The sequence below is a fragment of the Epargyreus clarus genome, unplaced genomic scaffold (assembly GCF_041222505.1).
Source record: "Epargyreus clarus isolate Ecla_fem2 unplaced genomic scaffold, WU_Ecla_fem_2.2 ptg000003l, whole genome shotgun sequence".
NCBI lineage: Eukaryota > Metazoa > Arthropoda > Insecta > Lepidoptera > Hesperiidae > Epargyreus > Epargyreus clarus.
Genome location: NW_027332211.1, coordinates 4917984 through 4933795, shown reverse-complemented (window position 1 = coordinate 4933795; position 15812 = coordinate 4917984). Strand labels below are relative to the sequence as shown.

Below are 15812 nucleotides of genomic sequence, written 5' to 3'. Positions count from 1 at the left end.
CTACGCACACAGAGACAATTTAGAAACACGTAGAGCACACATACAAACATTATCGCCCGACGGCTCACGGGCGTCCGATGGTGTCGCCAGCATATCGCTGTCGGCTCCGATATCCGATATCGGAACGGACAATGTGAAAGGCAGGTACATGTTTCATACATTTTACTTACCCCGATATCGTATCGGCGTCCGATACCGATATCGGATCGGATAATGTGAAAACGCTCTTAGGTTCGAGTTAAACTTGGGACGTTGTAAATCAAATTAACACTTGCGAGCACCAGAGCACGCTTTGTTTGCTGAATATTTATCTGTAGTGCTCCCTTTGCTGTTATCTGGGGCGCATTATTTCAGATCTGTCAGTCTTATTGTCACCGACTAGCAGTGCACTCCAGTTGGACACATAAATCATTTTTAACCGCTTGTTTTAACAAATAAATGTGGTTAAAGAGTGTTTAAATAAACATTTGATACAGATATAGTTATCGTGAAGTATGTCGAAAGGCATAATCGGGTTTTCGCTGCACGGGTTAGTGTGGGCGGGCGCGGTGGCTTTCGCGCTGTGGGCGGTGGGCGCCAGCGCGGGCGCCGCGCGCTACGACACCGCCACGCCGTACTCGCCGCCCTACTCAAAGTACAAATATATACCCTTGAAGTAAGTAGTATAATACTTATTTTTATCTTTCTTTTCCTTCATTTACATTCGTGTTCGTTTTTGTTTTCTTATATCTTATGTTCTTGTATACTTATTTATAGTTTTAAGTAAAGTAAAAATGCAGCAAAAAGGAGATATACATTGTGATAAAATGATTTCAATTTGTAAGCTCTAATTTATATCTCTATAGTATCAACATGTATTATTTTAATTAACACAAATAGTTTGCATTTTTCCGATTTAATTGTTTTTTTTTTTTAATATTCGAAAAAAACCTTCTTGGGTACGCAAATAAGCGTAAATATAACCGTAAATGTAATCGTTATATGTAAATACGAAGAATGTAGAGATTTTTATAGTGTAAATGATTCTAAAATTCCAGCACAAATGTAAATAATGGAGCAGCATCACCGCCAGCGTCTCCAGAGGAAGCGGAATCCGGTGGCCCCAACATGCCAGCCTCCGAGCTGATATTGACTGTTCTTAGGACTGCCCTGGACGTTGTCAGAAATATGAATAAGAATAGGTCTAGAATCCCAATTATACCACCAAGAAATGTTACATCAATACAAGTAAGTTTGACTACTGCTATTTTTTATTTCTTGTAAAGTAAAGTTAGTTTTATGGTCATGGATATACTTGTATGAGGTTTTCCAATACAACTTTAATCTGAATTAACACTCGAATTTTGACTGTGTTTAGGGTAGGTTTCAGATATCCATGTATTGCAGCAATGATTAACATTAGAGTATATATTTTTGTGGTTTTATTACTTATAAGTTATGACTTTAAGGTCTAACCATATCGAAATATATATTTAATGGTACTAAGTATATATTTCTAAATCAAGACCTAAGGACTCTGGTCTTAACGAAATTTATTTTAACGAAAGAATCTAGTAAATTTACGATAAATCAACATATCGAACAATTTATTTTGAAGTATGACTCTACATTACATTACATTCCTGTGAAATCGTTTTTATGCATTTTCACTGCATTTCAGCCTTTTAATATTGAGATGTTTATTTTTTACGATTTTAAATTCATCAATGTTGCAAACTGAAAGTCGCTTCAATTCACATTTGACAACCAGTTACATCTTTTCCATATTCATTCATGAAGAGCAGGGCGTGGTTGACAATTGTCACATGAAACAGGGGCATAACGGTGCCGGCTGAAGTGGGTGACCGGGCCTCCGTGGTGCTAATTGCCCGGCAGACGGCACCGTACTTCAGCGTATAGTTTGAACAAACAATTGCGAAGTACACATTCACGACGCGTATCTCGAATCGAATCTCGACGCGAATCTCGTAGGGCGGATGTAGGTTGCCGTTAGCATCCGCTCCATATAAAAACTTTTGACACAGTTGTTTTTTCAGGAACAACACTGATAAGATAAAACAATTGTTAGTTAACAATATGAATAAATATAACTTCAAGTCCACGTATTTCGTTACTTCTTTATTTACAATTATGAACACTACCCTATAGTAGATATATGAATAATATCATCAGTTACGGTTTTGTCTATACTAATATTATAAAGAGGAAAACTTTGTTTGTTTATTTGTAATGAATAGGCTCAAAAACTACTGGACCAATTTTAAAAATTCTTTCACCATTCGAAAGCTACATTATCCACGAGTATCATAGGCTATATATTATATGAAATAAATTTGATAAATAGATTTTGAGGCGGTACAAAGTTTGCCGGGTCAGCTAGTCAGAGATAAAGTAGATTTTAAGATTTTTTTTGATAAATAAATTATAATATGTTCAAACCAGAACGATAGAGAGATAAATGGCCAATAAATTTAACATACGTGCGCCTGACGTTTCTTGATAGCATCTCGTTGCGCAAAGTAAAAGCAATGAGAATCTTATACACTACTGCAGCGATTTTGATGAGATGCGTTTAACCCTGAAATTATTGTCAATTATGATCTAATGAGCGTTCTTCATGACATGAACATTTTCCGACTGTATACATTTGTGGATCTAAGTAGTATTTACATATTCAATCTCTTTTGAAATTACATTATTAGTCACTTAATAAAAACACACTAAGTACCACCTGCAAAAAAAGGATAATCTTCAACTAAACAAAAACTATATTCGTAATCAAAGTTTTATATTTCAGCTCCGACGAACTAAAGCTAAGAATGGTACAGCAGTGGAAGGGCGAGGTTTTGAGGATTATTACGACGAGCACCATGATCACGAAACCACCACCACGGCCAAGCCCATGAAGCAGGGCAGGTACACCGACCCCTGGGCGGGATACTACGACTGGATCATTAACGAGGGTTCCTTCAAATTCTGGAGTGTCTTTCAGGTGAGCAAGCCTGCCTACTATCCTACTTCTAATATCTTATACACCTGATATAAAACTAAAATGCCTAAAATACCTAAAATGCCTGAAATTTATTATCCAAAAATCGAAAAGTTGACACCATCCAGTACGCCAGTTAGTCGAAATTTTGATAATATGGAAAAATAGGGAAAGTAAGTATACTCACAATATTTTCCTTTACCGTTAATAGTAATGATTAATTTTAATAATAACTTTGAGGTTTCATTAATATTTTTTATATCAATAACCAAGCTTTATAATTGTACGTTTTAATAATTACAATATGAAGAAACAAATAATGTAATGTAACAGAAATATTTAAAATGTTAAAATTTAAAGTTCATTTCTTTTTTTAATATGTTAAAACTGGGCAGTTGTAATAAAGTAATTTAATTACTTTATAAAATCATGTCAGGTTAAAATTAAAGTATTAATATTATACTTTATGTCATATATTATATTTGTAAAGTTTTTGAACGTTTAATATTATTCCACTATTACATTTATTCTACTCTGTCTCTCTGTATATGTACTTTTTTAGTCTGTTTTCCAAAACAATTTCTTACGGTTCCAACGAATATTACACGTCCGTAACGTTAACTTAATCAGACTTAATCTTAGGGTAAACCTCTGAGGATCCCAATAATTCCTTTTTACGGCAGATTTGCGCGCGGCTTAACAGTACCCTAAAAAGTCCATTTTATTTCTTTACATTAGTTAGTATTAATACAAGTTGTTTTTAAATCGAAATAATAGAGATTCCTTATTCTTTGCGTGTGTAATTTAAAAAAAAAAAAATTATTAAAATAAAACTTTCTTGATCCAATTTACAAATTTTATTATTCCCGCGCGTCACGTCAAGTCCGTTTTTTTCTTTTTTATGCTAATGCATACAATCGTGTAACGCATACAGCCAGTGACTATATAAATGGGCACTTGTTATTACAAAAATAACACAAATTAATTAATTAAAATTATACTATGATTAAATAATTTGAATGTATTTCTAACAATATAAATAATCATAAAATTCTATCTTAAATAAAAGCATATAATGGACGTAATTCTTATTAGAAACATAATAAGGAAGCTATAATTGTTGCTTAAATTTTAAGACGTCTAAAGTAAATTTATGATCACGATTTCTTTAAAGTAGGCACTTATATAATTTCCTGTCCTTCAAGTTCATCGGAGTTAGGTTATATAATCGATTGATTCAAGTAATTAATGCTTTCAACATTCACATCCTCCTAGGATTCTGTGCGACACGGGTGTCATTTGAATACATAGGTAGTAAAAAAACCCAGACCCGAAACAAAAATGTAAATTTATCTATTTCTTACAGGAGATCGAACCCAGAACTTAATTTTTTATATAAGATTGAAGCTGCACACGAGCAGTCCACCTGTCTCTAAATAGAAAAGTTGTATTTAAAACTGATTAGGTACAGATGTGTTGCCACTCTTGAGGTTAACTAAGATTGTTTCCTAAGCTAGCATCTACCTCCGAAACGTTAATTTAATATGCGCTTGTATTAAATGTGCGATTAAGAAACATTTCCTACAATATTCCTAACTTCAACCAAAATTTTCGATAAAGCATTCACAGAAATTTCGGTAACATGAATTTCAAACAATAATAAGATTTAAGTATGTTAATGTAACATTTTGGTTACGACCTCTAAGGCATCGTAGCGTATCGTAGCGCTAAATTATCATACTTGCTAATTGCCACATGTAAAAAAACAAAACGATTTTGTCGTCATTTGATTCTAAAGTAAAATACAAGCGAAAATCATAACATTGACACACTTTGCATGTGACCATCAAGCATGGTCGCCGTTGATATCTGCAGGAAGTGTAGTGCGACTTTGAAAACGTTATCTTAGGACGTAGACGAAGTAATCATAACACGTAGACTGCTAAAAGCCGAGTTTTTTGTGCTGATAAGCTTTACTGTTGACCAACTTATTAGGGTCAGAATATAAAATATGTTTCACACCTAACTTCAAGCTTTCATGTGACGTGCTTACTTATAATTCTCTTCTGACATTTCTCTCTAATGCGTATAAAATAAAATATTTAAAAATAAATTGTAAGTAAGCAATTACTAATAACTAAAGGTTTGCACACATCAAATTTTTAATTATAGTCAGTATATTATTATTATTATAGTCAGTATATTTTTAATTATAGTCAGCCGTTATTGTTTATAGAGCGGGTAGAGTTAGAAATAACTTGGTAGAGTTTTGCGTAATATCTATTAAACTGTGTATTGTCAAAAATTTAATTTTTATTAGGTGTCTATTAGGTACGTTATCTTCGGCATTTGTCAATAAATTAATAATAAATTACACCAGTTATCCTAAATTTGCTTCTCGAGCAATGGATTTATTATAAGATAATTGTCAATTAAATATTACCCAATAACAAATCCATAATAATTGGGCAAATAAATTATAAGTAGGTAATTAATTCAACAACTCTCAAATAGTAAGGTCTTGTAAAACATAATATGCTTTTATATTATTGGAGTAAATCTTGCCGACTTCAATCATTGATTCTATTCTATTTTTTTATCTCGGAACAGTCTAAGAGATTAAATATCTTATATATAAAACTCTCGTGTCACAATGTTAGTAACCGTACTCCTCCGAAAAGGCTTTATCGATTTTCACCATATTTTATATGCATATTCTGTAGGTCTGAGAATTGGCTACTATCTATTTTTCATACCCCTAAGTGATAAGGGTTGTTCACCCTTAACATTTTTTTATTTATATGGCCACAACGTATGCCGGGTCAGTTAGTAATTTATATATATTTTTGTATGACATTATGGATTAAAATAATCATTCATTTATTCAATAAAAAGTGCTTTAGCTTTCCATGCCCATTTAATCCGAGCGACTAGCAAAAGAGTAAGGCTATGTGAGGCTAAGTTTAGATCTTAAAATGCGATGCTGGAGTCACGGAGGAAATGATTAGTCGCATAAGTCATATTTTAAGTGGTTCGTCTCAAAATGTTTCCGGTGCGCTTATGTGGTTTGTTTATTTAATCGTTGAGTAGCTTATGGTAATGCTGTCGTCCTTTTTAACAGGTAATTACATACGATAATCGTGTATTGCCTGTAGCAAAGTGATGTTTTTGGAATTATTAGTCTATAAATAATGTTGTAATTATTAATGGACTGATCTTGTAGATATTTTATTCATTCAATAAAATATACAACTTTATAGCTTTATTAAATAATAAAATGCTTCGGAGATCTAAGTAATTTGTACGTATAAGTTACATGGATATGACAAGCATCTAAGTAATCAATGTAATTGAAATAAAACTCCATTAGCAAATGAATTTAATATCTTAAGTTTATTCGTTGCATTAGATAAGATAAAAAAGACGCGAATTTTGATATTAATAGATTTAATTACATCGTAACGGCTTCTTGTGTGAAGAACCTGTTAAACTTGTCAACTAATTGACCACATTTAGTACCTAACTCGTAATACTACCTGCAGATAACGAAATTAATTTATTACAATGTTTTAAAAGGGTCCACCTTAAGCGATTTGTTTATCAATGTTCTTGTAAGTGAGTTTTGTGTTGGGTATTGCAAAAAATACATTTCTCTGAGTATTTTGACCCCAAGTGTAAGAGCGGGCTGACTTATCAACTAACCAATTAAATAAGGATGTTTTTCATTAAATAGCTACAGTAGGTAGTACGGACACCTAGTAAGATTGATGATTGATATGCTTGCAGCAAAAAATATTAATCGACATAAGGAACGGAACAAACGAAAACGAACAAAGTTCGAAAACAAATTCTTAGAGGTAACATGCTAGTTCTCTAAGCATATTTTATTGCATTACTTCTATTGTATAATAACGGTTAACTTGGTATTAGTTTATTAGCTGCTATAGTTAATATACTAAACGCAAAGATAATATGAAGCAACAATATGAAAGACACGCTACTAACATTCATTTCAATATGAATACTGCGAAAGCTTACTAAAGCGAGCCAATCTTTCGAAATACTTTGCTAAATGCAAATATGTACTTAACAATTTTTTTGCAATTTCAGTTGTTCACGGCTGCGCTGCTGCTATACGCGTGTTTCTCAGCTATTTATTATGCAAAATTCAACCCAATCATACCGGACTACAGTTTAGAATACGATGACTACTTCTTGGAGCGCACAGTGGGAAGGAAAGCCAGGAGTTTGGATGCGTCAGAACTGCCGTCTGGTCTTAGTTGGATTAACCCGACTACGTTTCAGTTCATATTGGACGCAATTTCTAAACACTATGAATAGTGATTTTAAAATAAATAGGGAATTTAAATTAAGGAAGTTATCACCACAGGGGAACGACGGCAATAGGGTAAGTAGAAGTATAATGTTTAAGGTTTCGTAATAATCTAATAGCATTTCTAGCGGAAAGATTTAGATAGCTGTTTTCGAACTAAAAATTTTGTACCAATCGAAACGAGGACAATTTAAATAGTGATATAGATTTCAGTACACTGCACTGAATGCAGTGAACATTTAGTTTAGTAAGTGGATTAACTGTCCGCTTTCCATTCTAGCTTACTTTTTTAAGACATGCATCAACTTCTGAACAAAATTAAAAATTTGTCAAAATGTTAATATAACATTTCTTGACTGTAACTTTATAATGTATTCAAATCTTATTGAACTCTAATGTAGTATCGACTCATTAGGTTCAAACAATTATTTCGTTCGTACAATGTTTGTAATCGTACGAAGTTTCGGACGCTTACTAAAAAAACAGTTATTTCACGAAATAGTTATATCATTTTATTTTAACGGATCTGAAACATAATTGACGGACGTATTGAGCAGAACCCTTGGGACTAAAATAATATAAATTAGTATTTTAAGTTATAATGCCCATGTTGCCCTGTGGTTTTGATAACGTAAGTTGAGTTACAGAACTTGTGTAAGTTAGTATGTAAGTTCTGTTCCCATCGGATGTCGAATTTGATTGAAAGTATCATATTCGAACACAATTGTATTTGTAGTTATGTATGTGTGTGCACCTGTGCACCGTAGATATATTTATTGATTGCTCAATATTGTAAGTAATAAATGTTTTAAGAATTGTATATCAGTATTTTTTCATTTCAGTTTTCCGTAAACGTGTCTTAGTTTTTTTGGAACCGTATACCATAAGGAATGCCTCCTTTTATATTTTTAGATATTTTCTTTAGCTCGAAATATGTGTGAATTTCCCGAAATCATTTCTTTACTTTACTTTAAATTATTTATTTACATCCTATAAGATAGTAAAATCTGCTTCACATTTTACTATATTGTATTGTGCACTAAGGCTAACACGGGAAACATAAACAAATGGAAAACAATAAGTTAGCTCTAGGTGATGTAGAGTTGCGATAGGATCTGCGATAAATGTATGTACAAATAAATCTGAGGTACATTATATTGTTATTTGTAATTGTATTGTTTTATAAAATGTATTGTAATGTTTATACATAAAAACGTAAAATAAATAAGAGCGTGTTTAATGTTTAATAATAAGAATGGTCAAATTATTGCATAAAAATATGTTTACAATTTACGTTAATTATATATTAATAATAGTTATTGGTGCTATTTAAATATTTCTAAAATAGTTCAACATATTTTTAATACATACAGCATAGCTATACGGCATGTAGAGCAAGTGTTGTTCCAGATATTGAGATAGTATTGACCATTATATATAATTTCGCTTACAGTACGCTCCTACATGTCTATCTAAAACGTGGAGTCGTCAGACCAATTTCTTTATAGATGTTATTATAGATTTAATAACATTAACCGTATCGCGTACGTGTCGGCGTATTGGCCGGGGGGAGGGAGGGGCAGTCCTGGGTTCGACGCCCGGTCGGCGCGGACGCGCTCCGGCTAGGATATTCACAGGATGTCGCTATTATTATAGCTTTGCTAAGCCTCATTCAAGCCTCAAGCCTTTACCATTGTTTCTCTTATCCCCATTCAAATTATAATTTCGAAAAAAACCCTATGACTAAAAATAACATTAAAATGAATACTGACGCTTATAAATTTTACTGTGTTTAGTTTAAGTAGTCATTATCTTTTGTTTTTATGTTATATTACATATTTTTTACGGTATTAATTCGAATATTAAATGTGCGGTGCCCTTGATGAATTAGATGCATAATGAATTAAGTTACCGTCAAATAATGTATATATTATAATTATAGTTATAACGGGCTAATTATATATTATAGATTTTACCTATATACTGAGGCGATTACGCATTCAGTGCTATAATTATAAATCTTCAGTTTCATTGGAAATATATGATACAAATAAGTCATATCGGTAATTATAATTTTCTCATGTTATGCGACATGATTGTTTATTATAATGTGGCGTCAATGAATATTTATTTTCTATTAGAACATTTATTGTTCTTGTCTGTATTTTTCATAATCATTGTCATTGTTGTAATGTTCCATAATTACTAGTATAGTATTTACATGCAACATACAATATCTATTGAAAAACTAAAACATTTTTCCATTAAACATCGAATGAGCTTGTGTACAGAGTAAAACAGGATTAAATTCTTTAAATTATTACCGGACCGCGATGGTTTGTTTTTTTTAATATGTATGTCTTATTTTATAGCATGTTTTTCAGCCCAAATGATTTGACGATTTACACGTATGAAGTATGGTTTGATTCGTGTAAATTGCGGGAGTGAGTATAGGCTATATTCTTAAACAGTCTGATATTTTCTTTTATGATCATTGCTGGTTGAAAACATGTCATTAATGATAAGTGGCAAAAATATTCTCATCATAACAATAGTCGATGAATTAGTGTCTGATTAATTAGGCTATCTAGCGAGACAGCGGTAGACCACAGCGCTGTTTCCGTGCTGTTGCGGTTTGCTGTCTATTGCCCGCATGGCGCTCTAGGTATTATGGAGCCTTCACATTGCTCCAAGACTTAAGACTACGACAATCCACTAACCTAACCAGGTTATTAAAAATGCAATTGTTTACAATTAGGTTGATTTACGGTAGTTAATATGTCTTTAACTTCTAGTGTTTCTACTCTTTTCAATTTTTTATCTTTGCTTGGTAAAATTTGGATATATTGAGTATTAATTATGGGCGCTGGTCAATATCACTAAAATACTGTTAATGTCTTTTTTACAAAATATTGAATGCACAGTTGAGTTTTATGCTGGCCAGCAACACTTATATAAACAAGACCGTTACATTGAACTTGACTACGCTGAAGTTGTTACCAAACAGTCCCGATTGAGTGGATTTTAATCATGAATGAAATAATATTATTGATTGATTGTTCGCACATCATGATTGATTGATAATGCACTGTCTGACCAATTAGCTTTATTAAAACACAGTTTGTTCTGGATTACAAGGCAATACATTGATCGACAAGATTATTAACAATTGTATTAATGTAAATGGTCCATTAGATCGGTGTAGATGTGGCTGCGACGCCGTTATGTTAGGAGGTTGGTGTCATTACCGCGGCGATGATGTAGTGTTCATCTCTCCGCGGGCGGGTTGCCGTCAGTTCAATGTTCAAGTGCAGCGCGGACGCACACCGAGCGGGCTCCTGCGTCCCACATACGATATTCGAACCCTAACTTATGCGACCTAGCACACAGTTGTTTTAAACAAACAGAGACTCCCCTCGAGTGAATGCAGTGTTTGTTGACGTTATTTCGAGTTTGCGTTGGAGAGCTTCCTGGCTGTGTTTTGGAAAACGAACAGGTAAATCTTTCTTTCTTACTGAAATGTGTAGTAACTGTACACAAGATATATGTTAATAATATTAAGTAAATTGAATTATAAAAGTACCTATCAGCATAGATAAGTTGCTCTGAAATACGTACATTGGGTATTGTTGGTATTTTATGTGATAAAGTACATAAATATTTAGGATATTTGTTAGAATAGATTGCACGGACAATAGGAACGATAACCAGGTTGTTTAAGCCAGTAGTACATTCCGATGCGTACTGTAGTCTCCTGGGTGCGTTTCGAATACTACATTCAACCTAGAAACTAAAAAGTGCAAAGATCGCCATACTATGTTATGTACTTGGTTTTCCCTCTTTAAAAAGAAATATATAAAATATTTCATAATATTCTAACATTGCTCTAAGATTTTTTGAACTAGAAACATGAATATTATATTCCTATGAATAAACCCTCGCCTCTACAATAAGGGACAAGTCACACTTATACTTTATATATTTATATAAGTGAGTGATAAATGAACCCTTAATGTATACATAAAACATCGAATTCAGTAAGTTTCTCTTACAATATAAATTATACAACAGGTAAATGTCTCTAAAAATACATGAACTGATTTTACTCTCTTTAAATTTTATTGGTTCTTGGTAATATTACTTTCTTCGGCTTTTACCGTTGTATTGTAGCATACTGGTAGGAAAAATACTTTAGAACCTGATACCTTTGCGCAAACTAAAGACTTACATAGGACTTTGTTTTCCTACAATCCGAACCGTGTGAGGTTAGGGCTTCCCTTCAAAAGACATCAACGACATCCTAAGTGTATCAGGTAAGGTTGCATTTATAAAAAGTCTGGTTTGCCAGCGAGATAAAACTTCGGTTCTAATTAATAACGCATATTATTATGTTTGTCTGATAACCAGTTTTGGGGTTCCGTAAGCAACTCGGAACTTTATAACTTGGAAGTAACTCTTTGAAATATAAAATATTATTAATATTTAATTTTGTACTCCTTAAGATAAATTGGTTTTGACTTTATTATATAAACTTTCATAAACATTTGGAGATCTCATAAATCTCTCAATAAAATAAACGACAATCTTTTAAATATACTTGTTACACTATTCACCATAGAAGAACTCGTACATAGTAACATAAATTTAACTACTTCTTGTGTATTTTATTTACTTATATTATATTATTATATTTACTTATATTATACTATTAATATATGACTTAATGTTACATTATATACAGGATGTCCGGGACACCTCACCAGACATTAAAAATATACGTCACATTTTTATTGCATGCTCAACAAATTAAAAAATTAAGTGTTTGTTTATGATTTAAAAACAGAAATTCACTATTCAAACGTAGTACATATTTATATACTATAAGTAAAATGTGAGTACGGAGTACTCTTCGAAACCAATTAACCCATATTGAGTAGACTTTCACACAAAAATGAAAACTTTACGTGAACTGCACTACTACAGAAATGGTTTTATAATTTATTTTATTATATTATTTATCATAAAATTTATTATCGATACTCAAGAATGTTAAACACCAATAACATGTAAAAGTTACGATAAATCTCGGAGATAGTGGACATGCATAACTGTTTCTCAAATACGAACACAATTCCGACCTGTCATAGAAATAAATAGATGCCGTTATTGAATGGAAACCACTTCAATTCAAGAACCGGTTGCTTTAATTTCATCCGGTGACTCACGAGGACTGTTTAATAAGATTTAGTATATAAATGTAGATTAATTGGACTTGTAATTAGGATGATGTCCTTGAAATAAATATTAGAAGAGCGTGTGCTTTGAGAACGACTGGTTGAAGTGTGCAGTAAGGAACTCACGCTCCGGGAAGCTTTTTTATGTATTATTTAGATTATTAACATTTAAGCAAATCGAGAAATACGGAAAAACGTAGTGCTCTTTGTTTTAGTACTATGTATATTAAATTTATCTAAAAGCAAGACAATGCAAATCAAATTCTGGTTACGTTTGCAGTATCAAAACGGGTGTCTGCATGTTGGACAAATTTCCGATATACATTACACGAAATTATCGAATTGTTTTTATATTTAAAGATCACAAAACATGGATGGAACTAAAAATATGGATTCTAAAATGATTAACGTTTATTTATTTAAACTTGTTAACCAAAAGTTTTAGGAAGAGGATTTGATTTAATTATGATAACGAAATAATGAATGCATCGTTATAAAAACAGAAGACATAAGAATTGAAATAGAAACATTTTTAAATTCATATATAGATACATATGTATGCATAATGTTTTTTTCACAATCTAAGTAGATGACGCTATGTACATACATATATCACTTACTTACAAATCACAGACCGCTTTATAGTATCTCAGCCTTGAAATAACACTTCTGTTAGGTACTTCTGTACGTTTTATGGTCAAGATATTATGTTACAACAAAAAACGGTGTAATAGATACATAGATAATATAACAGATATGAAGATGGATAAAAAGGTGTTACATGAAAAAAATGGTTGCCCAAATTATATACGTTACCCTATATACGTTGCCCTATATACGTTAAATATTTTTGGGGTTTCTACTGTTTATACTCGTAAATAAGGTATATTTAAAAAATATAACGTTTAATGTCTTATTCAGCCAAGCTAACCAAGTTTAACATAGGTGATTTAGTGAGTTAGCAATATTTTGAATTCAAAGGTGATAAAACGAGTATAGGGCGACTGGAGAGGAATCACTGCCACACCTATCGCTATCGTGAATAACCAGGTTTCTCAGGAATGATGCGGTTGCGGTTGACTTACATATAAGGGGAACATCTTAGTCATCAGGACTGGCATCGCACCTACGATTGCTTCAGGTAGAACCCTTGTTGTGTGCCGATTTGGTTACATATGACCATGGTTGGCGGTGAGCATTTACCATCAGATGAATTGCAAGCACGTTTGCTAAGTCAGTCTTATAAAAAATCCTGCTTAACGCACATTGCTAGGTAAAACTCTATAGGCTTCTATAATAGACATGAAATGAAAAGAGCTACTAAATGTTCAGTCACCCTACTTGGGTTGTAGCACATTGTGCAAAGTGGAGGAAATTTCGTAGCGACCTGAAAAACTTTAGAATGATTTAAAATCCTCTTTTCTATAATAATAATGAAACATATCGCATAATCGTTGATATGTATAACGCTTAGATAATGGGCAAGTGCGGCGTAGCGGGACGCCACTGTTGACACACTTATTGTTGTTTGCGATAATTTTATGCAAACTGCGGCAGTAACCGCCGACCCACCGTGTACAGTAGTTTGTGAACGGATAGCCGTTGTATGCAACGGAGTTATAAACGTGGTACTAGAACTTATCTTGACGTCTTTTGTTATATGTGATTTTAAATGTTAATTTAAAATTAATATGTTACTATTGCTAAAAGTTAATATGTTAAGTTTGTTTACTTTAAGTACCTAATTTAGATACTGTCTTAGATATATTGTTGTAACTTATAAGTACTTATAAGTTGTACTTTCTGGATAATCAATAGGATTAGATTGAGATTGGGCTTTTCAATTTTTGTCTAAGAACTTGCGGACTATGTTGGAATAATTACAATGAGTCTTTACCTTTTATAGGCATCCACGACTATGTTGTCTTATCAGCAGTGTTAGAGTACTTGATCATTGCCACATTTGAGACTTTTTTGCGGATAACATGCTCCCAATAGCGTAAGATACACGTCAGGTGATTTAAGTCCTAAACATCAAGATAATCAATGTTAAGTTCTGTACCACACTTCTGATAAGGAAAATTGGCTTTTATAACTCACGAAGTAACAATAGTTATAGAGACACAATTTGTATATATTTTTGATAATAATAATGTATAGTGGAAACGGGAAATAGGTGTGATTTGTATAATTTAAATGACCTTCGCTGGATTATATTAATATGATCGCCTAGCAGTCCTTAATACAAAATTAAATGTTACGAGAAACTTAACTTACGAATATTTCGTACAAATCTGTCTGATTTCTTCATAAATCACTGAGTTATGAGAAGTTCATGGATGGATACATTTTCGTGTGCGACTCAACAAAAATCATCAACAACATAATACCCATATCCTTGCGGATGTTATTTTGATTTATATCATTCCAAAATTATGTTTATATTTCATCACGAATGCAAATAAGCTTGCAAGAGCTTATTATTCATGCGTAATTCAAAGATAGATATATGCAATTGAAGACCGGAAGGATTCAAGAAATGCCAATTCTTAGTAACTGATCAATCACGATTTTCATCAATATTGTATGCAATGTTCTATTTGATCGGCTGTTATTGTATTATGAATGTAGCATAAAGTGCCTACAAATTACTTAGTCACGGTTCATTAAATGAAGAATTGTGTTTGTTTTAATTTATTATACTGATGTTGGTTTCCTATGTTCGTGATCATTTGATTCCCAAACATAATACTCTTGGAACTATATATTAGATATGAACTCTTAAGTTAATATAAGCATCAGATATAAAGGCCAAATTACTAAAAAAACTCCTTGTAAGTTTATGAAATGTATATGGGTACTTACAAGTTCTCAGCTACTATATTTCTTAATCTACTATCGGATCGCAGTATGATTTCAATGTGAACAAAGGCACGTCGATAAGTGTAAAAGATAATAGATATAAAAATACTCTATACGCGGCTAAATATCAGATCTATATGCGAATGTAATTCAAGAATACGTGGGTTTTTGGAATCTATTATTACTAATAAACACTACAATAAATATATAAAACCTACACATAAATTAGTTACATAATTATTATACATACATAGTTTCCCGCTAGACGGCTACTCACCAGCAATTAATTTTTTTTTTTTTTTTATAACTCAAATGTACCCTAACAAGTATAATAATCGTAGTAGTATTTGAAGTTTAACGTCAACCAATGCCAGTTAGACTTTGACTTTGAACT

At 32.3% G+C, this 15812-nt stretch overlaps 2 protein-coding genes across 3 annotated transcripts in view; both read left to right on the top strand.

The window, feature by feature from the left end:
- The first annotated feature begins 231 nt into the window (after positions 1-231).
- On the top strand, positions 232-8463 carry LOC140748748 (uncharacterized). The gene is made up of 4 exons (XM_073081615.1): positions 232-655; positions 1038-1227; positions 2798-2992; positions 7100-8463. The coding sequence occupies exons 1-4, from the start codon at positions 495-497 to the stop codon at positions 7328-7330; spliced, it is 777 nt and encodes a 258-aa protein (XP_072937716.1). The 5' UTR covers positions 232-494; the 3' UTR covers positions 7331-8463.
- A 2141-nt stretch (positions 8464-10604) lies between these two features.
- LOC140750775 (uncharacterized) overlaps positions 10605-15812 on the top strand; it is a 61854-nt gene continuing 56646 nt past the window's right edge. For both annotated transcript variants that reach the window (XM_073084501.1, XM_073084493.1), the window contains exon 1: positions 10605-10818. The gene's annotated coding sequence lies outside the window, so the exon portion shown is untranslated. The remainder of the gene's footprint in view (positions 10819-15812) is intronic.

Coding starts and splice junctions, on each gene's coding strand:
- LOC140748748 (XM_073081615.1), top strand. CDS start 495: ATGTCGAAAGGCATAATCGGGTTTTCGCTGCACGGGTTAGTGTGGGCG. Junction 656..1,037: donor TACAAATATATACCCTTGAA/GTAAGTAGTATA, acceptor CTAAAATTCCAG/CACAAATGTAAATAATGGAG. Junction 2,993..7,099: donor AATTCTGGAGTGTCTTTCAG/GTGAGCAAGCCT, acceptor TTGCAATTTCAG/TTGTTCACGGCTGCGCTGCT.